Source organism: Chiloscyllium plagiosum, chromosome 4, assembly GCF_004010195.1.
Source record: "Chiloscyllium plagiosum isolate BGI_BamShark_2017 chromosome 4, ASM401019v2, whole genome shotgun sequence".
Classification (NCBI taxonomy): domain Eukaryota; kingdom Metazoa; phylum Chordata; class Chondrichthyes; order Orectolobiformes; family Hemiscylliidae; genus Chiloscyllium; species Chiloscyllium plagiosum.
In genome coordinates this window covers 99,956,839-99,978,955 of record NC_057713.1, presented here as the reverse complement: position 1 = coordinate 99,978,955, position 22,117 = coordinate 99,956,839, and the positions used below count along the sequence as shown (strand labels likewise).

General features: G+C 39.9%; 1 protein-coding gene across 2 annotated transcripts in view; it reads right to left on the bottom strand.

Annotated features, from left to right (window-relative positions):
• Nucleotides 1-22,117, bottom strand: part of LOC122549252 (eukaryotic translation initiation factor 3 subunit E) — a 157,490-nt gene that overhangs the window by 22,813 nt on the left and 112,560 nt on the right. For both annotated transcript variants that reach the window (XM_043688743.1, XM_043688744.1), the window contains one exon: nt 12,007-12,116. In XM_043688743.1, coding sequence (XP_043544678.1) covers nt 12,007-12,116 — 110 coding nt within the window. The remainder of the gene's footprint in view (nt 1-12,006; nt 12,117-22,117) is intronic.

The window sequence follows — 22,117 nt, the reverse complement described above, 5'->3', positions numbered from 1 at the left end:
GTTTGAACCTGGGCCTCCTGGACCAAAGGCAAGGACAATACCAGAGCTGTGTCATACATACCTGAATGGGTTAATTAAAAAATTTAAAAACCAGTGGCAGTTATTGGTAATTGGTTGATTTGGGTGGTGTGTTGTTACAAAGACAGAAAAGCTGGTCCCCTCTTCAATGCAGGACTGGCCTTTTGGACAAGAGCTCTGATGGAAAAGGTAGGAACTGGTGTTTGTGCTATATTGTTGATTTACAATAAAACCTCAAGTCATTAGTTTATAATTTAACATATCGATCCATTACACATGTTCTACAGCCAGCTGATTAAATGTTTAGGCTAATATAGCATCCAATTTATGGGGAGGTATACCACAACTATATTGTGGAAAAACTGGAGGTAAAAGTTACTAAAAACAACACCAAATAGTGGGCATTTGACAAAGTTTTTCCTGTCTGACACAAAATTACAAATGTCTGAAATGGTAATCTGAGAAGGTTCTAAACTTACTAGGGACATGCACTAATTAGCTGGGGGAAATGGTGACATAACGGTAACTCAATTCCTTCACTGTTGCATGGATCAAAATCCTGGAATTCCCTTAATAAGGGAATTGTGGGTCTACCTACAGCACATGGACTGCAGCGGTTCAGGACAGCAGCTCACAATCGTCTTCTCAAGGGCAACTAGGACCAGTCAGCAATGCCCATTTCCCACAAATGAATAAACTATCTGGAATAAAGTTTCAGCAATGGAGACTTTATAGGTGTAAAAAAAAACCCATCTGGTTCATCAATATCTATTAAAGATGGAAGTGTCATATTTACTTTGTTTGGCCTACATGTCCTCAGCAATGTGGGTTGACTGTTAAATGCCCTTTGAAATGACAACAAATCAATTGAAGAGCAATTAGAGATCAGTAATAGCAAATCTTTCATCAGCCAAGACCACTTTGGCAAATACAGATACCAGCAATGCACGAGTGCTTTGGTCAACAGGTACAATTGGGAGATTATATTTGATCTTATTAGAATGAATGGTCTATCTGAGGATTTGGAAGAGTCTCAAGATAGGAATAGAGGAAATAAACCCAGGTACTGAGTCAAATTTATTGATCAGTAGTTACCTATGGACTTCAAAAAAAACACTGAACCTCTCAACCAGCAAAATAAAACTAACAATGAACGACAGAAATATACGGCAATATGTAGCCTCAATTCATGCTACCACATCATTTTTTTTCATAAAAATGTTTGTGCATTGCATCTATAATCCACACCCAGCCCCCAAATCTTCTGATATGTATGGAGTGTCCTGTAGACTCAAGGGATATCTTCATCTTAATCACTCAGGTCTCCTAAGCTGAAAAAAGGTAATTAATCAGATTGTAATGCCTGCCACAAAAATATCAATTTAGTTTGCAAAGGAGCATGTTTATTACTCACATACAGCTCTCAAACCTGTGTTATGGACTGGACAGTAGTTGAGTACCTTGGAAACTCTACACAATCCTTAAAAGTAACATAAGACAATTACTTTCTCACTTTAAGTATTTAACTAAATTACATTTGCATATACTGCTGCTCCCTTCCTCCAGGTAACTGCAAGACAAATTACTCCTGCCGTAACCATGACATTGTTCAGAAATTCATTCCTTCAAGTGCTCAAATTTCAGCACTGAAATATAAGACTATAGGGCACCCTACATTGTGTAAAATGGGTATGGAACCATTTGGAGCAGGAAGATGATAATGAACGACTAGTTTAAACTCCAGAAAGTCAGTTGAAAACAATTTGGCATGCAATTGCCATTGGCAGCTTCTGTGCACCCATCTTCTACTTATGAAGATGGTCAGGTAAAAAACCAAATGCTCTGAAATGGTCAGGGGAATTCAATGAGCAATCCAATCTGGGAGCCAAGGGTGAAAGGAATAAAAGGAAACAAATTTTTCCAGTAGAATGCTCTCATTATTACTACTGCATAGAATTGAATCCCTACATTTGGTGATGCAGCAGGAACCATCACTGACAACCAATTAGCGAAACAGGGCATTCTATGCAAATTTCAGTGCTGGCTGAAATTATTAATTATTGAATGAGTGAGGTTTGGAGGACAACAAAGGTCAGGAGAAAACACACATTTATTCAATAACTATCTTAACAGGTTGGCAGAGCATTGTATTGAAGGGAGAATCGTTTCATAATTGATCCCGGTCAGGACGGCAGATGTGACCTTGTCAGGATTTCATAAGCCAAGGAGGAATTAGTGTTGGATAAAGCATGCAAATTGTTAGGAAAACAGAACCAGGGGTTGAGCAAGCTGACTCAGACTGTAGGCCAGTAGAGGAAATTACACAGAAACCTCAGCTCATTAAAATCGATAAAACATACCAATTGCCACGCATCTCTGGCATGACAGACACAAACAGCACAAATGGGAAGGCGGCCCAGCTGAGTGGTACAGCGCCATAACGATGGAAAAATACATAAAACAAAAGGCTGCTTTTAAAATTAACATTTAGACAGAGAATTTCTCCCTTTGATTTCCAAATTTAAAAATGTTATATTCATGGAGGTTGATAAACCAGAAAGTCAGAAAATAAACACTTTCCGGAGAAATTAATGGTAAAGAGAACAAAAAGTGCAATGTTAAAATAGATATAAATGGATAGCCCACAAAATTCAAACTAGATAAACAGGGAAAGTACCAAACAATAGCAGCTGCTCTCAAGAATACACAGGAATGTGCAGTCAGCCACTCAGCCTTTTGAGAGCAGCCATGGTTAACAGTATATTCCTGTGCTATTTCCATATCCCTTGATGTAATTATTAGTTAGATATCTAACAATCTTACCACTCTCTAAGTGAAAAAATTTGTCCTCATCTCAGTCCTAAACAGTTTGCCTTTTATTCTGAAATGGTGTCCCCTGATTCCAGAACCCACAGCCAGAGCTGTCTATCCTTTTAAGAATTTCCTTAGTTTCTATGCGATTGTCTAATTCTTCTGAAGTCCAGAGAATATAATCCTGAAGTCCGCAATCTCTCCTCGCAGGATAGTCCCCTTATCCCACAAATCAGTCTGGTGAACCCCTGCCGCACTCCCACTGTGGCAGAGATATCCTTCGACAAGGGTATCAGAACTGCACAAAATATCTGAGGTGCAGTCTGACACAACTGAAGCAAGACGTTTGTTCCTTTACTCAAGTTGTCCCACAATATAGCTGAACCTTACAATCAATACTGCATCAGTACTTTGAACATTGCACATATCTTACTCTCATACATGACTTAGTAATCTTCAATGATAGTTTCATAAATATCAAGAGTTCTTCAACTAACAACTCTCCAAAGAAGTCAAACACATTTAGTTTTTACAAATTGTCATGTAAAGGTATGTGTCAGTCGAGTGGCCAGTAAACACTCACTCGATAAAGTAAATAACAACTATCTATATTCTTTATTCTGCAAATAGCAAGAAACAAAAAGGAGCCACTATCAACTTTATTTTTACCAACAAGACCATGGGATAACCTGAAAATAGATTTATTTGAATTCAGAGGAAAAGTCTTTACTATTGTAATTGGCTATCTCAAAAATGGATTAAAGTCAATCATCCATATATTATCACAGCAGAGACAGTAATAAAATCACTCTAGACAATCTACTCAACACTTGGGACTTTGGACAATGAAGTATCAGACAACAGTCTACTGTTTTCAAATGAGCTTAAAAGATCTGCATACGAGTAGGATTTCATTCATATTATCAGCTCATCTCACTGTCCTCAAGCATATTTGAGAGGAGTGTGAACAATAAAAGCATTAGTGAAGATAAACAACAATGTAAGTACCATGCTATTAAGTAATTCATTCTCATCACTGCAGAATGGACCATCATAGTCAGAGTTACTGATGGGGTGGAGACTGAGAACATAGTTTCTATATCTGTTTCATATGATGATGACAAAGATTATGGTACAGGAGGCCATACAGCGCATTGTGTTTACACCAGCTCTGCATATGAATATCATGACTTGGTGCAATTCTCTGCCTTCTTCCCCATACTTTTTCACAGTGTTTCTATTCAACAAATCATGTAATGTCCTTTTGAATGCCTCAACGTTTTCACACAACACATTAGCTTCTTTTGCAAATCACTTCAAATCTGTCTCTTCTGATTCTTGATCCCTTATAAGCGGGAACAACTCTTCCCAGCTCCCTCATGATTTTGAGAAGTTGCATTACATCTTCTCTTCAAAGAGAACAATCCCAACCTCTCCAAACTATCCTCATAATTGAAAATTCTCACTCCTGGAAGTATCCTTAAAAACCTCTACTGTACTCTCTCAAATTCATTCTCACCCTTCCTATAATGTAGCACCAATAGACCATAACATAGAACATTACAGTGCTCTTCGGCCCATCGATATGGCGCCAACCGTAATTCAGCGAAGGTCTAACAAGTGCCTTGTACAAGTTCAAAATAACTTCTTTGCTCTTGCAGAGTCAGAGATAGAGATGTACAGCATGGAAATAGACCCTTTTACATTCTTATTAATAAAGACCAGGACACTGCACATTTATTAATTGGTCCTCTTCCTTTCCTGCTACCTTCAATAAATTGTGCATATATACACCCAGGTCCCTTTGCTGTCGCACTCCTTTTAGAATTTGCCCTTCATTTTATTGTCTGTGCATGTCCTTAAAACCAAAATGTATACAAAAAAATCTAGCATTAATGAGAATGTCTACAATAGAGGGAAACATTGTAAAAAGTCCACAAGATTTAAAACTTAAGCCAAAGATATAGGGCTCAAGATTTGGCTACGCTGCAGCCAGAGGACAGAATATTAAATCAAACCAACAGAAAGGTGAAATAATTATAGCAAGAACACCACACAAAAAAAAATTGTATATAGCTGAAACAGATCATGGGATTATAGGAGAAATCATAATACACTGATAGCATTAAACAAAAAGCAATAGAAATTTGAAATCATTACCAAGTAGTGAAAAAAGCAAGCTGTACACCACCACCTCCCCACCGCACCCCCACCCCACCCCCCACCAAACCCCCCAGAAAAGTACAATCATCATACAGAACAAAGCATGTGGAACATCCTTGATTTTAACAAGGATTTGGAACAAGGTTAGCAAGAGTAGCCAAAGCATCACAAAGGCTAACCCTCTGAAGCTTGATTTTTTTTTGGGGTGGGGAAGGAGGGAGAGAAGAGAGGAGATGTCTGGAATACCAATACAGTGGCGACAAAGGCACAGAGTGGGGAGGAAGGGAAAGAATGCGAGAGCAACAACATGAGCGAGAGGAGCGGCACACTGATGGAGTTATCCGAAGCATATATGATGAAAATGCAATAATTGTCAGTCACATGATTAAGGACTAAGGTCCAGAATGAAGCAGAAGCTCCGATCCTATGTGAAGATAACTTGTGTATAGATAAAGCTGTAAATAGAGTTCTAGCAGAAAATTTCTCAGAACAAGCAGCATGAACAGTCCAAAACCAAAAAAAAATCAATGTGAAATAAACTACTTCTAAGTATGAAAACGTGTAAAATTGCTGAAAGTAGCCGCCACAATACATTGAAAAGTAATTAGATAAAATAATTAAAATGTTTTCTTTGTACATTAATTACAGAACCAGAGCACTTTGCTTGATTTTGTTATAGTTTGCTTAACAGGATGCTATCAATCCTAAAGTCTGAGAATCCTGTTAGTGCTTCAAACATTGAGCGTTTCTGTTTAAGACCAGATTTAACTCTTGAAGAATGAACAACAGATGTCCAAACCATGCTAACAGAGTCTCATTAAAGACAGAATTATTTGATTTATTTTATGTTAAATTAACATGAACCAGGAGAGGCCTTCTACAAACACATGCATCTGACTACTGAAAATCTCCCACTGATAAAGGTAACAAGTTGACAGCAATTTGTTGATAATGCAGAATGTAAAAGTAAAATGCCAAGCAGATTACAAAACACAAGCCTCTGTGACATATGGTAATAGCATGTTTCCTTAATGCTTTGCTTTAAAAAGGAGGCCTTCGAATATGTTGTTAATCTTGATCTTTGACACTATGAAATTTCATCAGTATGGCGAATTAAAACTTAATTGAATTCAGATTTGAATTATTCTCCACTAACCATTCTACGCTTGTTGATATTTGAAAACGTCTCCAAACATTTCATGCCCAAGGTATAACAATGGTATCAGTGTTACATTGATACTATTTTAGAAATATTGTAGGTGGACAATGAAAAGCATTATTTTTTGGAATGCCTTTGGAAGAGTGCAGAGAGGTATTTCTATAGAAGACTGGACAATAGAGGAGTGTGTGCATGCAGGGGAAGTTGTATAGTTTTCGTATTTTATGTTCTGGATTACCAGTGAATTTCTGTTAACTTGTTCGTGTATCAAAGGGAGATTTTGAGTCATCAGATGGAGAGAGGAGGAACTAATTACTTATGCAGTTGAAATTAACACATTCAACTTCCTGGCAAAAGGCAAACTATTTCAGAGCTTCTTGCGAAATGATTGAAAAACCAAGCCAATGTTCATGAAATTAGCAGGGACTTGTAAAACATCTGTACTGAAATTAGTATCGAAATTACAACAGTACTTGCTTAAATTTCCATCCTTTTCATGTTATACTCATCCTACTGTTTTCATCCCTCACCACCACCACTACTCCCTCCTGCCAACCTGGATAACTCTTCTTGGTCGCCCCTGATCTGCCACTGTTTGGTTTCTTCAACAAAACCTTGTTGCATAAACTGTCACAATGTCAATTAAACTTTTGGCTACTTGATAACATTGAGAGATATCATTTTGTAGTGGAGTTCATACATTAAGATTCATGAATTTTAAAAAAACTGGTTTGCCAATAACTACCAATGCAATTGACAAGTATGAAGCACAGGAATAGATTAGATTAGATTAGATTCCCTACATTATGGAAATAGGCCCTTCGGCCCAACAAGTCCATACCCACCCTCCGAAAAGCAACCCACCCAGACCCATTCCCCTACCCGATTTACCCCTGACTCATGCGCCTAACACTATGGGCAACTTAGCATGGCCAATTCACCTGACCTGCACATCTTTGGACTGTGGGAGGAGCACCCGGAGGGAGAATGTGCAAACTCCACACAGACAGTCACTCAAGGTGGGAATCGAACCCAGGTCTCGAGGAAGCATGTAAAAATGTTAAATGTCTGTCAGGTATAACACCATAGTAGTTAGTTTTTGATTAATGATTCAAATGCTGGTTCCATTTCAGTGTTACTTACATTCTACAACTTTGTTCTGTCATAATGATTGCCTGCAAAAGAACTGCAGAGACAGTAACAACAAGAGACAGCAGAACTTCACGAAAGCTTAGCAAGTGATGGGACACAGAACAAATAAGTAGCAATGGGTAACTAATCGATTTTTGAAGAACTGGTTGGATAAATCGCTGAATTGCTTCATTGTGTTATTACTATCATCATTTACTGAGATACACAAACTTCCTGTAATATCGCCTTCATCTTTAACATGCTGTAAAAAGCAGCTTTATAATCTACAGTGAAAAGCAACAAAAAAAAAAGTTGGTGTTACATGTCTGAATTGAAGTGACTGGTTTACAGGGTGGGGTTGCATTGCATCGTCCACTTGGGCAACTTAGAACATAGAACATAGAAGAATACAGCGCAGTACAGGCCCTTCGGCCCTCGATGTTGCGCCGATCCAAGCCCACCCTAACCTACACTAGCCCACTATCCTCCATATGCCTATCCAATGCCCGCTTAAATGCCCATAATGAGGGAGAGTCCACCACTGCTACTGGCAGTGCATTCCATGAACTCACGACTCGCTGAGTAAAGAACCTACCCCTAACATCTGTCCTATACCTACCCCCCTCTTAATTTAAAGCTATGCCCCCTTGTAATAGCTGACTCCATACGTGGAAAAAGATTCTCACTGTCGACCCTATCTAAACCCCTAATCATCTTGTACACCTCTATCAAGTCACCCCTAAAACTTGTCATGCTCGACCTTGCCTAAACTGCTCAGAGTGCTGTTGCTTGTGTCCGCTATATACAATTTCCCTCTTGTGTTGATTATTTCAAGTTTTAGTGTAACCTCCCGCCTCAACCCAGAATTGCAGTTTACAATTCAGCACTAGTCATCTACCATCATTTTAAGATTATAAAAATCCCAGCTGTCAAAATTGTTGAGGTGCTGAATGGCATACACTGTCCAATATGCCGCTGGAATCGAATTCTTCCAACACCGAGCTTACCCCATGCAGTTGTTCTGTCGAAAGGTGTGTTAATATTAGAAATACACAATTATGTGAGACTAAGACTTGAAGTTATGTATTCTTTCACTTAATTCTAGGGGAAAAGAAGTGACTAATAGCATCCTTGTGCTTTTTTTTTAAGAATAGCACAAAGCACATCTTGTAAAAGGCCATTTCTTCCAGTTCAAAAAAAGGTCATCCACTTCTGCTTGACTGCTCAAAGAAATTGCTATTTATAGCCATTTACAACATCAAGAAATGTGGCAGCATTGGCAATGGTAAGATGCACAGTAGTTTTCTATTTTATCAAGTTTTATATCTTTCTTAGCATCTTATGAAGTGTTAAGTTAAATAGATGAGAAATTTATTCAGCCATTATTTAGTTATTTTCACTGGATCAAGGAACAATTATTTGCTAGGGACCAAACAAAATTCAGGATGGAATAAAGTGAAACAGGATGTGAAAATAAAGCCTTAGATTTTTATTGGTTGGTCAGCCATTGACATTTAACATTTAAAAGTTGCCAACTTAAAGAAAGCAACTTCGGATAATTTCTTTTGTATTACATGTTGCAAGACTCCTGCCAAAGTTCCTTTCAATGAACACCAGCAATGTGATGGGAAATCCACCATCACAAAATGCAAGAACTCATGCATTCCAAACTTTGCAGAGAAAAAATGCTCAAGATTAACACAGCTCGTCACAGTTGAGAAAAAGTTTTATCTAAAACGTAGAATTTAAAATAAAAGTCACTTCTAAATGTGTCCAAGAATGGTCAATCACATTTTTACCCTGAGGAACATAGAAAATAGGAGGAGAGGCCATTTGGTCTATTTAGCCCACTCCAAATTTCAACATGATCATGGACGATACTCTATCTCAATGCCAAAATCCCAGTGCCTCCCCAAATCCCTTACCATCTTTCGCCTCTAGAATTTTTTTTAAAAAACTTAAATATATTCAGCGATTTTGCTTCAACAACCTTCTGCAGTACAGAATTCTACAGGCTCACCACCCTCACCTCAGTCCAAAATGGTCTACCACATATCATGAGGAGTGATCCCATGTTATGGTACCCTTTGGCAAGGGTAAATATCAGCCCAGCATCCTGTCCAGCGCTGCCAGGATTTTGTATGTTTCAGTGAAATCTCCTGTCATTCTTCTCAACGGCAATAAATACAGACCCAATCTCTACTCTCAGGACAAATCTGCCATCCAAGGAATCAAGTCTGGTAAACCTTTGCTGTATTCCTTTTATGGCAAGTGTATGTTTTTCTTAGGCGAAAGTGGGTACTGCAGATGCTGGAGATTAGAGTCAAGATTATAGTAGTGCTGGAAAAGCACAGCAAGTCAGTCAGCAACCGAGCTACAGGAAAATTGACGATTTGGACATTCCTTATGAAGAGCTTTTGCCCGAAACGTCGATTTTTCTGCTCCTCAGATGCTGCCTGACCGAATGGGCTTTTGCCAGCACTACTCTAATCTTGACTTTTCTTTTTTACCTAGGTATGGAGACCAAAACTACATGCCACATGTGAGGTGTGGTCTCATCAAGGCCATGTACAGTTGCACCAAGACTCCTTTGCTCCTGTACTCATACCCTCTTGTACTGAAATTCATTTGCTTTTCTAACTGCTTGCTGCACTTGCACACTTACCATGCACAGTGGACAAGGACATTTGAGTCTTTGTACATCAATATTTACCAATCTTTCACCATTTAAATAACACTGTCACTATTTTTCCTCCAGAAATGGAAATTTTCACATTTACCCAGCTTGTACTACATTCTACCATGCATCAGCCGACTCAATCAACTGGTCGAAAATCAACCTGACGCCGCCTTACGTCCTCCTCACCACACTCATTTCCTCAAAATTAGTTGTCATGTGGAAATATTGCACTTGATATTCTCATATAAATGGTTGACATATATTGTGAAAGTTGGGTCCAAATGCTGATCCAATTCCAAAATGAAAACATTTTATAGTTTAGAAACTCCAAGCTCTAGGGTGATAGAATAGTTCTTACGACCAGCAAACAGGCATCTGGGCACTGAAAAAGGGCCTGGATTGTACTTTTAAAATTAAAAGGACCCAGTTGCTCAGATTAGTCTCCTCACAGTTTGTAAAAGCTACAGCGTAGGTTGTGCAGACACAACAGATTCTTTCAGATACTAGTTGAAATGCTTTCTCTTTATTAAACTGCCAATCACCTGCCCCAAATTGTGCAGTAAGCAACACAATGATTTTATCCCATCAAGTCACTGTCGCCCATTTCGCTCCAAACAAGGTATTGACACTTTTATAAAGTTTGACGTTTTCTATTTCTACACATTCTGCCTAACACTTTGAAGAACCAAATGATTTTCCTGCCTGAAATGAAGGCTAACAAATGAGACAGAATCCATTTTATTTGTTTCATCAGCTAACAAATAATTGTGACTCCAAGTGCATAATTAGCATGGGTTTAACAGTTGCTACTTGAAGACAAGTTCAAATGATCTATGCATCTGGTGGTGGTGAACACTATTAAATCAAGGCAATCTGCTTCCAATAGCAGACCAGACCAGTAAACTGAACTATACCAATTATTATTAATAGCTCACAAAGACATCAAGATCACACTTCGTAATCAGCTCCAAGAAAACCAAAGCATACAGATGACTCAAATATTTGTCTCACTTCTTTCAAATGTACCCATCAAATAAACCCAATTGATAGGAAGCAAGGGCAGGTGTGTTAAGTGGTATCTTTGCATAGTATTAACATTCTGGAAATTTGTTGAACATTTTTAAAAGGATTTCACATACTGAGTGATGGTGCAGTGCTTCAAATATCATAAAAAGATTTAAAAACAAGACAAAGATGCTCACACATTGTTTCAGGATTTCAGCCATTGTTCAAACAATTATTTCACTGTCCTCCAACGCATGGTGTAAAGGAGCAGAAACACATGTTAAACCAAATTAGCCTGTGTACCATATGTTCTATCACTTGATTCTCTACGAAGTGGTCCTCATCACCACCATAAGTCACAATTGACTTCAAGGTTGGCTTTGATTTTCTTGGTTATTACAGATAAAACATAGTTATGCCAAATTGAGACATGATATATAGACTGCATTGGTGCATGCATTATAATAACAAGTATTTTGGCCTCATACTAGGAGGAGAAAAATATCCAAATTCCACTTCACCAAATACCATGCAAGTAACACAATCGATCATTCAATTTAAAACAGTGTACTTGTTGCGTGGCTAATTTATACACAAGCCAGCTCATCTCTTAAACCAGCTTCAGGAGAAATCAGAGCCAAGTAGTAACTAAAACAACATATTCCTTTCAGCTGCATGCTCATTTCAAACAATATAAAGACAGCAAACATGGGCAGTTGCATCAAACAACAAATCACCACCATCTGGCTTCAAGTTAAATCCAAACCATGAGTTTGAGTGCTTTCAAACTCCCAACATTCCATTTGATCCTCAAGTTGAAAATAGATATTAAAGAGAAGTAACATTCTCGAATGCATACAAATGTTGAGAGATAAAAATCACCTGGACACAAAATTTATACACAAAGTGTTTGATGACCACTGCTCTGCATGTCAAGGAATGGATTCTTGAGGAACTACCAGGGATGACATTATCAACACTTTGTTTGCTATGAAGCTCCAGTAGCAGCACAAATTGAGAGCATTATAAATATCTGTACCTAATGCTAATGCACTGATGAATGCGGCAAAATGTCTCGAAGATGAAGAGTCGGGCATTCTCGATAAAGTCCTCGAGGCAGGCCACCAAGAAAAAGTCATTCACAAGCACCTGGAATGAGAACAGAAGTGATCATAGAAATGTAAAAATTATTGAATACCAGGCTAAACCATTGAACTAGCAATATATCACCATTCACTATTGCAGTATTAAAATTACATGCATTCCAATTATCTTACAAGTAAATGATGATTACTGGACAACATTTCCCCAATGTTCCTGAATGGAACAACATTAAATATTTTCTAGACACTGCCATGTGTCAGGATCACAAGTGGGAAAACAAGACTCCTTTATTTTTTGCTCGGAGGAGAAACAACTGTATTCACCACTGACAATGCAACATAATTGTGCAAGTACCTTAATTATTATACACTCCTGCAATTACATCTAAAGTTCCTTCAGTCAAATCAACTGAATATGGTATAATGAAGTTATCACCAACTTTTACTCAAGTGTTTCTATACCTAGTCATATACTTGCCTTATCCACCAATCAACATAGATATATGTATCAAGTCATATATTGGAGGGGTAGGAGAGAAAGGACAAAATGTGCAGTAAATGTTTTAAGATGAATTAAACAGATAACCCTTATGACAGCATCTATAACTATTAAATCAATGTTTGTGACAAGGAGGAGGAATATTGTGTAAGAGTTTTAGGATCTTGATGCAACCTTGTGATAATGCATTGGTGCCTTACATCATTGAGCCTAAATGCCACAATGGTGGATAGAGTTAGAACACTCTGGAAGATCTCTACACTAGAAGGAACACTCAAAGACACTATGGCGAGACTCTCCAAGAAATAGAGCAAAGCTCATAGACATGAGAAGACAGAGTTAGATTAGTCCTTAACTGACATAAATATGTCACAGCCTGATGTACCAATGATTAATACTAAATGTTTCGGTAAGCTAATATACAGTAAGTTGTAACTTTGAAGTCTAAGGCCTTAAGACAGTCCTCAACTTTGCCATCTTCTCAACCAATTCATAAAAAAAAATCAATGTGACATCAAACCATATGACAAAGCAGCCTTATATTAGAAATCTCAAAATAAAAAGAGCTACTCGTCTTTTCAGACCACAATACTCCCAATCATTCGGCTTTGTTACAGTGGAATGCTTGAAAAACAAATGCACATGTTCCAGTTTGGCAATCCCTTATCCATAATCATAAACACAGATTCCTCAATACACAAACGTGCATCAACTATGCTGCTGAAAAGGTAGCAAAACATATTTGTTCATTTTCCATTATAAAATGCCCATGAGATTAGAAATCAGAAAAATGAAAATGTCATATTACCCATAATCTCAATAGTATCATTAATATTTAAAACCTCATGGTAAGCAAAAGCAGCTTGCGAGAGAAAATCATGAGCCAAAGTTGCTGGAGCCACCTTTTCAGGATCTTACATATCCACTCATTCTGGTTACAAACAAAATCAGACAAGGCTTCACTGGTTTGACTAGATGGAGCAGCTTTTCTCAGCTTCTAATCTTGGTCTTTGTTGACAATTCTCAGAACTTCCTATTGGATTAAAAAAAAAGAGTTCTCTCAACATGGATCCTTCCCAGATAAGGGAATTTACACCACTCAGTGTCCCTTGCGTTTCACAGGCAAATTTGGTTCAGATGTAGCTTTCTTGTCCAGGGTTGTGAATTATAGGTCCAAAACTCAGAATAGGGTCCATTTAAGTGGAAATGTTGGTGCTGTTTTAAGGATGTGACATTGTTAGAGATACTATCTTTCAGATAAGGTGTTTAAAAAAAAGCCCGTCTTGCCTTTCAGTGCAGATACAAGGAAGCCATGGCACTGTGTGAAGAGCTTTTTTAGTATCCCTCATTGCCATCCAAAATATACATTATTAATTTGAAAGGCCCTAAAATCGTGACAGCCACTGCAAAATTCAAGTGCCTTGCTGCCATGGCATATATTTCCTTCAACTCAGTGATGAAAAAGCCTATCAAAGGGAAGATTGATAATTGAGCCAAGTGTATGCTCAATCTCAATCAGGTAACTGAGAAACAAATTACTGACATGCAGCATAATAGCAATTCATATTTCTAAGGTAGCCCAAAGAGAGTGAGAGATTTATTCAGTTAGGATAAGGAATGTATAATACTGTACAAATCTGAAAGTGATCAGAAAAATAAATTTTAGTGGCCAAGATGACATTACTATCCAAAGAAGCTGAAAATGCTAGAAATATTTTGCATCACCAAAGACAAGAATGAACCTTTCGAGTGTGGATCATTTTTGAAAATGGAAGCATCTTTGAAGAGAATGTTTCTGAAATAGTGATTCCCCACAATCATGCAGTGCTTCTAGCATCTTCTGTTTTTGGTTTCAGGTGGAGGGCCTGCCTTGGTGTCAATGTTTAAATCCATTCCAATTTTGCTTTGAATAATAGTCAATCTTTGTTGTTGTTATGGATACAGGCACAAGGATGCAGACTGACGCTGATACTAGAGGAGCTATAACTTACTGGAAAGCTTGATTTATTATTTTCCAAAATAGTGCGCCAAAGCTATTCATGTACTAATGCACATCACCAAAATGATTTCTTGAGTTTTAAAATAAAAGTGCAATTATATTTGCTTGGTAGGAAAAATTGTGTTTTCCTCTGTTGTGATAACGATCATTTATTAAATATTTCTTAGATTACCTTTGAACAGAACCTCACACAATTACACATCTGTGAATCTGACACAAGGTTAACTCTGCGGTGTAGTATTGCTCAAACGATAGAGGCCTCAAATGAAGCTGGAAGATATAATTAATGGTCAGAGAAAGAACAAAGTCAAAGTTATGTAGGCCACATGATGACAGATGTAATTTAACATTATGAAGTGTGCAATGAGAACAGTGTGTAGATAGGACAATAGAATGGAGAATATTAAGAGATCAGCTTTACATGTCAATATTGTGGATTTCATCTGAGCAGCAAAGATGTAGCCTTCATCACTGGCTGGCCAAAAACAAAGTTATTTAACTTGTCCATAGATTGTAGTGAAGACATCCTCTTCTTCTTGCAGGATGGTTAATTGTTAAGATTAGCAACGATGGAGTCTTCAGCAAGATATGCTGCTGATGAAGCCATGGATCTGAGCATCCTGAGTTGAAGACAGGCCCCTTGAGGTTAGCCTTCAGTTCAATAACAGCCATCTTCAATTTTTAATTAATTGTTTATAAAATATTTTCAAACAAACACTTTTAAAAGTACTAAATGGTTAAATACTTAGACACCTCCAACAACAATTGTTAAAAGTACACTCTGAATTGGGTCGGTGTGGACTTGTTGGGCCGAAGGGCCTGTTTCTACACTGGAAGTAATCTAATCTAATTTAATCTAATCTAAAAAAAAACCCTCTGACTGAAGAAATTCCTCCTCACCTCAGTTCTGAAGGGTCATCTCTTCAGTTGGAGACTGAGCCCTTGGGTACTGGTTGCTCCGACAAGTGGAAACACCTTCTCCATGTCCATTCGATTCAGGCCTCTCAGTATTCTGAAAGTTTCTATGAGAAGTTCCTTCAACCTTCTAAATTCCATGAAGTACAGATCTAGAATCCTCAACCACTCCTTTTATAACAAGCCCTTCATTCCTGGGATCATTCTTGTCAAGCTCAGCTGTACTCCCTCCAATGCCAGCACATCCTTCCTTCGGTACAGGCACCGAAACGGCTCACAATATTCCAAATGTGATCTGACCAGGGCCTTAAACAGCCTCAGCATGATCTTTCTGTTCTTACTCGCTCTCTCGAAATGAATGCTAACATTTCATTTGCCTTCCTAACTGCCAACTGAACCTCCACATTAATTTAAAAGAGAATTCTAAACTATGACTCCCAAATCCCTTTGTGATTCAACTTTCAAAACCTTTCCCCATTTAGAAAGCAGTCTACACCTCTATTCTTCCTACCAAAATGCAAAACCTCATACTTTCACATATTGTATTCCATCTGCCTTTTCTTTATCTTCTTTCCTCATCTGCCCAAGCCCTTCTGCAGCCTCCCCATTTCTCAACAGTATCTGTTCCTCCAACTAGCTTTGTCTCATTTGCAAACTGGTAGAATGCTCTCAAATTCCTTCTTCCAGATCATTAAAGTATAATGAGAGTTGCCATGACTCCAACACAATCCCCGCGTCACTAGTCACTGCCTGCCATTCTGAAAAAGACTCCTTTATCTCCACCCTTTGTACTCTGCTAGTCAGACAATCCTCTATCCATGCCAATTACCTTGCCCCTAACACTTACCAGACCTTAGTTAACAGCTTCCTGTTTTGCACCTTGTCAAAAGGACTTCTGGAATCCAAATAGATCATAGTGGGTCTCTGTTGTCTAATTTGTTCAATACCTTCTAGAGAATTCTAACAGATTTGATCAGGCATGACCTCCTCTTGAAGCAGCAGTGTTGGCACAGCGCTATTTTATCATGTGCTTCCAAATACTCCGTAAACTTACCCTTAATGACCAACTCTTAAATCTTACCAACCGAGGTCAGTATAACAGGCCGATAACTTCCCTTTTACTGCTCCCTTTCCTTCTTAAAAGGGGGGTGTTACACTGGTCATTTTCCAGTCCTCTGGGACCCTCCCTGACCCCAGTGATTTCCTGAAAGATTACTACCAATGCCTCCAAAATCTCCTCAGGTATCTCCTTCAGATCACTGGTGTAGTTCATCCAGTCTGACGGATTTGTCTACTTTCAGACTTGTCAGCTTCCCCCAGCACTTTCTCTTTAGTGATCACTGCACTCACTTCTGCCCTCTGATTGTCAAAGTTGTGGTATGCTACTGCTGTCTTCCACCATGAAGACTGATTCAAAGTTCCTACTCAATCTCTTCACCATTTCTTTGTTCCCCACTGATACTTCACCAGCCTCATTTTACAGCAGCTGAAGTTTGCCTCTTTCACTTTTTGTATATTTAAAAAAGACATGCAATCTTGTTTTATATTACCAGCTTACTTGCCCTCATATTTCATCATCTCCTCCCAATTGCTTTTTTAGTTGTCCTCTGCTGGTTTTTAAAGGTTTCCCACTAATCTTCATGAGACTACATGCTTTTTCTTTTTCTGTTACATTGTTCCTGACTTCCTGTGTCAACCGTGGTTGCCTGGTCCTCCCATTAGTATATTTCTTCTACCTTGAAATGAATTTCCGCTGTACCTCACAAATTCACCATCTTCTGTTAGGTTTCTCATTCAATTGAGTTCTCAGGAGAGGCCAGATAGGCTGGAACACTTTTCAATGAAGCATAGGAGTTTGAATGGATAAGGGATAAGGTGAACAGCAGGTGTCTTTTTCCTAAGGTGAGAGGTTTTCAAAACTAGGAGGCATACTTTTAAGGTCAGAGGAGAAAGATTTTAAAAAGACATGACAGACAATTTGTTTACAAAAGAGTGGTTCATGTGTAGAATAAAGTTCCAGAGAGAGAGGTGGATGCTGGTACAGTTACAATTACAATATTTAAGAGACATGTAGATGAGTGCATGAATCAGAAATAGTTGGAGGGGAGGACCAGAGCGAGAGACAGAGAGATATAGACCAGCTCATCCCTCATGTCTTTGTTGTTACCAATTATTCAAGTATAATGTTACAAATGATTCCTACTTCTTCCTCTCAAACTGCAGAATCATTCTGTCATAGGGCAGCATGGTACTCAGTAGTTAGCACTGCTGGCTCACAACAGGGACCCAGGTTCAATTCCACCCGTGGGCAACCGTCCAGGTGGAGACTGCATATTCTCCAGTGTCTGCGTGGGTTTCCTCCCACAATCCAAAGATGTGCAGGTTAGGTGAACTGGCTTTACTAAATTGCATATAATGTTCAGAGAGTGTTGGTTAGGTGCATTAGTCAGTGACAAATGTAGAGTAATGGGGAAAGGGTTTTAATGGGATACTCTTCAGAGGGTCATTATGGGCTTGTTGGGCCAAAGGGCCTTTTCTACACTGTAGGAATTCTATAATATTATGATCATTCCCCCCTCGGGGTTCCTTCAGCTTAAGGTCCCAAATCAAATCAGTCTCATTACACATCACCAAACCCACAACTGCCTGTTCCCTTCTGGGCTCCACTACAAGCTAATTCAAACCAATGATCTTGTAGACATTCCACAAATTCCTTTTCTTGGGATCCATTACCAATTTGATTTGCTGACTCCACCCACACACAAACTCCCATTATAATAGCTTTCTTCTTAAGTGTCTTTTCTATCTCCCCCTCAATGACTTTGGTGGTCAGTGCTACTGATGCTGTCATGGATGAACACCTTGCAACACGCAGATTTGTTGAAACTTGTTAAATTTTAAAATTTGTTCCATTTAGAATATTTTCCAGCTTTAATGAAAACTCATCAATCTAAAGTTTTAAGAGTTTCAAAAACCTGACATTAGTGGTGGAGCAAGTTGCTGGAGGGGATCCTGAGGGACAGAATTTACATGCATTTGGAAAAACAAGGATTGATCAGGGATAGTCAACATGGATTTGTGCGTGGAAAATCATGTCTTATGAACTTGATTGAGTTTTTTGAAGAAGTAATGAAAAGGATTGATGAAGGCAGAGCAGTAGACGTGATCTATTTGGATTTCAGTGAGGCATTCTCCATTAGGTTCCACATGGGAGACCGGTTAAATCACTTGGAAAACAGGGAGAACCAGCCATTTGGATACAGAACTGGTTCAAAAGGTAGAAGACAGAGGGTGGTGGTGGAGGGTTGTTTTTCGGACTGGAGACCTGTGACCAGTGGAGTGCCACAAGGATCCGTGCTGGGTCCACTGCTTTTCATCATTTATATAAATGATTTGGATGTGAACATAGGAGGTTATGGTTAGTAAGTTTGCAGATGACACCAATATTGGTGGCGTGGTGGACAGCAAAGGAGGTTACTTCAGAGTTCAACACGGTCTTGATCATTTGCGCCAATCAGCCAAAGAATGGCATTTAGATAAATGTGAGGTGCTGCATTTTGGGAAGGTAAATCAGAACAGGACTTATACACTTAATGGTTGGCCACTTTTGTAGGCCACCCTGCTACAGAAAGGATGTTCTGAAACTTGAAAAGGTTCAGATAAGATTTACAAGGATGTTGCCAGGATTGGAGGGTTTAACCTATAGGGAGAGGGTGAATAGGCTGCGGCTATTTTTCTTGGAGCGCAGGAGGCTGAGGGGTGACCTTATAGATGTTTATAAAATCATGAGGGGCATGGATAGGATAGTGGGGGGAACTACAGGACATTGTGGGCGGCACGGTGGCACAGTGGTTAGCACTGCTGCCTCACAGCGCCAGAGACCCGGGTTCAATTCCCGCCTCAGGCGACTGACTGTGTGGAGTTTGCACATTCTCCTCGTGTCTGTGTGGGTTTCCTCCGGGTGCTCCGGTTTCCTCCCACAGTCCAAAGATGTGCAGGTCAGGTGAACTGGACATGCTAAATTGCCAGTAGCGTTAGGTAAGGAGTAGATGTAGGGGTATGGGTGGGCTGCGCTTCGGCGGGGCGGTGTGGACTTGTTGGGCCGAAGGGCCTGTTTCCACACTATGTAATCTAACCTAATCTAATCTAATAAATTTAAGGTAAAAGGGGAAAGATTTAATAGGGACCTAAGGGGCAACATTTTCACAGAATGTGGTACATGTACGAAATGAGCTGCCAGAGGAAGTGGTGAAGACTGGTACAATTACAACATTTAAAAGGCATCTGGCTGCGTAAATGAATAGGAAAGGTTTGGAAGAATATGGGCTAAGTGCTGGCAAACGGGACAAGATTGATTTAGGATATCTGGTCGGCACAGATGACTTGGACTGAAGGGTCTGTATCCATGCTGTTCAGGTCTATGACCAATAATTTTCTGCTATTCCATAATGTTGGCAACAGGCCTTAAAAATGGAGGAGCAAGGGATGCTAGAGAGAGTTCAGAGGATGCCAGAGCAATCATGAAAAATATTTTAATTGCAATCCCAACAATTTAGATGGGGACAAAAGCATTTAAAGTTGATTGTACACCATCATGGTTAACAGGACCCTGAGCAGTGTCCAACCCATTTCCTGCACTTCTGCCATCATCCCTTCTCCTTCCTTCCCACAACACAGACAAGGCTCCCCTGATCCTCATTTTCCACCCTACCAGCAGTCACATCCAAATGATCTTAATCTGCCATTTCTGCCACCTTCAGCAGGTTGCTGTCACCACCAGACACACAATTCCCACCCCCTCCCTTGTCAGACTTCCACACGCACTATTCCCTCCAGGGCATTCTGTTCCATTTTTGGGAGTAGACGAACACTTCCCAACAAACATCACCTTTGCCTGCAATTGCAGGGGATGTGATAGCTCGCTATTTACTTCCTCCCTCTTCACTATCCAAGGCCCAGATAGATCTTCCAGGTGAAGAAGCAATTCACTCAATCTACAGTATTCACTGTTCACAATGTGCTCTCCTCAATATAGAGGACAGGAAACAGACTGGGTGACCATTTAGCAGAACACCTACTATGTGCAAGCTGGAGGAAGAGCAGCTCATTTTCTGCTTGTGGAACCTCTGGCCTTCAGGACTCAATATTCCGTTACATCATTTTAAGACCTGAATACCTTTTTCCAGGCCCTTTCCCCACACCTACATCCATAGCCTTGTCATCGCATGGGCTGGTTTCATCCCAGCCAGCCCATCTTCACCCACTAATGATCTTCTTTAGCAGCTATTCTTTCTCCCCCGCACATAGTTATCCATTCCTTTGTCTGTCCAATTGCGGTTTTCTCCCTTTGTGTGCTATCTCGACCTATCGTTTACTCTTTCCCAACCATTATCTTCAACACATATACTACTTTTTTCTCAACAATCAGTTCTGAAGAATGGTCACAGGATCCAAAACATTAATGCACTTTCTCTCCACAGACGCCACTAGAACCATGGAGTTTCTCCAGCAATTTGCTTTTGTTTCAGATTTCCAGCATCTAATCCAGCTATTGCTTTGTTCTGGTTCAGCATTTAGAGGGATCTGTGCAGGTCTTGGGGAAAGGGCAAAGTATTTAAACTAAGGGTCCCTGCGACTTGAAGAATGAAAACAATGCCACTGAAGAAGCCCATTCAGCACACCAACTTTCACATTCCAATCTCAGTAAGCTTGCCAGAAATTGCAGATCCCAGTGCACTTTTCAATTTTTGTCACTGTTCAGGAAAGAAAATCCAGGCCAGAGAAATCAACAAACAAATAGTAAAAGGAGTGGAAATAGCCTCTCTCTTGCAACTGGATTACAACTCTTCCCACCCTATCTCTTGCAACTGGATTACACCTCTTCCCACCCTTTCTCTTGCAACTAGATTACACCTCTTCCCACCCTCTCTCTTGCAAAAATGCCATCTCGTATTCCTAATTCCTCCGCCTCCGTCGTATCTGCTCCCAGGAGGACCAGTTCCACCACAGAACACACCAGATGGCCTCCTTCTTTAGAGACCGCAATTTCCCTTCCCACGTGGTTAAAGATGCCCATCAACGCATCTTGTCCACATCCCGCACCTCCGCCCTCAGACCCCATCCATCCAACCATAACAAGGACAGAACGCCCCTGGTGCTCACCTTCCACCCTACAAACCTCCGCATAAGCCAAATCATCCACCGACATTTCTGCCACCTCCAAAAAGACCCCATCACCAGGGATATATTTCCCTCCCCACCCCTTTCCGCCTTCCGCAAAGACCGTTCCCTCCGTGACTACCTGGTCAGGTTCACGCACCCCCTACGACCCACCCTCCCATCCTGGCACTTTCCCCTGCCACTGCAGGAACTGTAAAACCTGTGCCCACACCTCCTCCCTCACCTCTATCCAAGGCCCTAAAGGAGCCTTCCATATCCAAAATTTTACCTGCACATCCACTAATATCATTTATTGTATCCGTTGCTCCCGATGCAGTCTCCTCTACATTGGGGAGACTGGGCGCCTCCTAGCAGAGCACTTTAGGGAACATCTCCGAGACACCCGCACTAATAAACCAAACCGCCCCGTGGCCCAACATTTCAACTCCCCCTCCCACTCTGCCGAGGACATGGA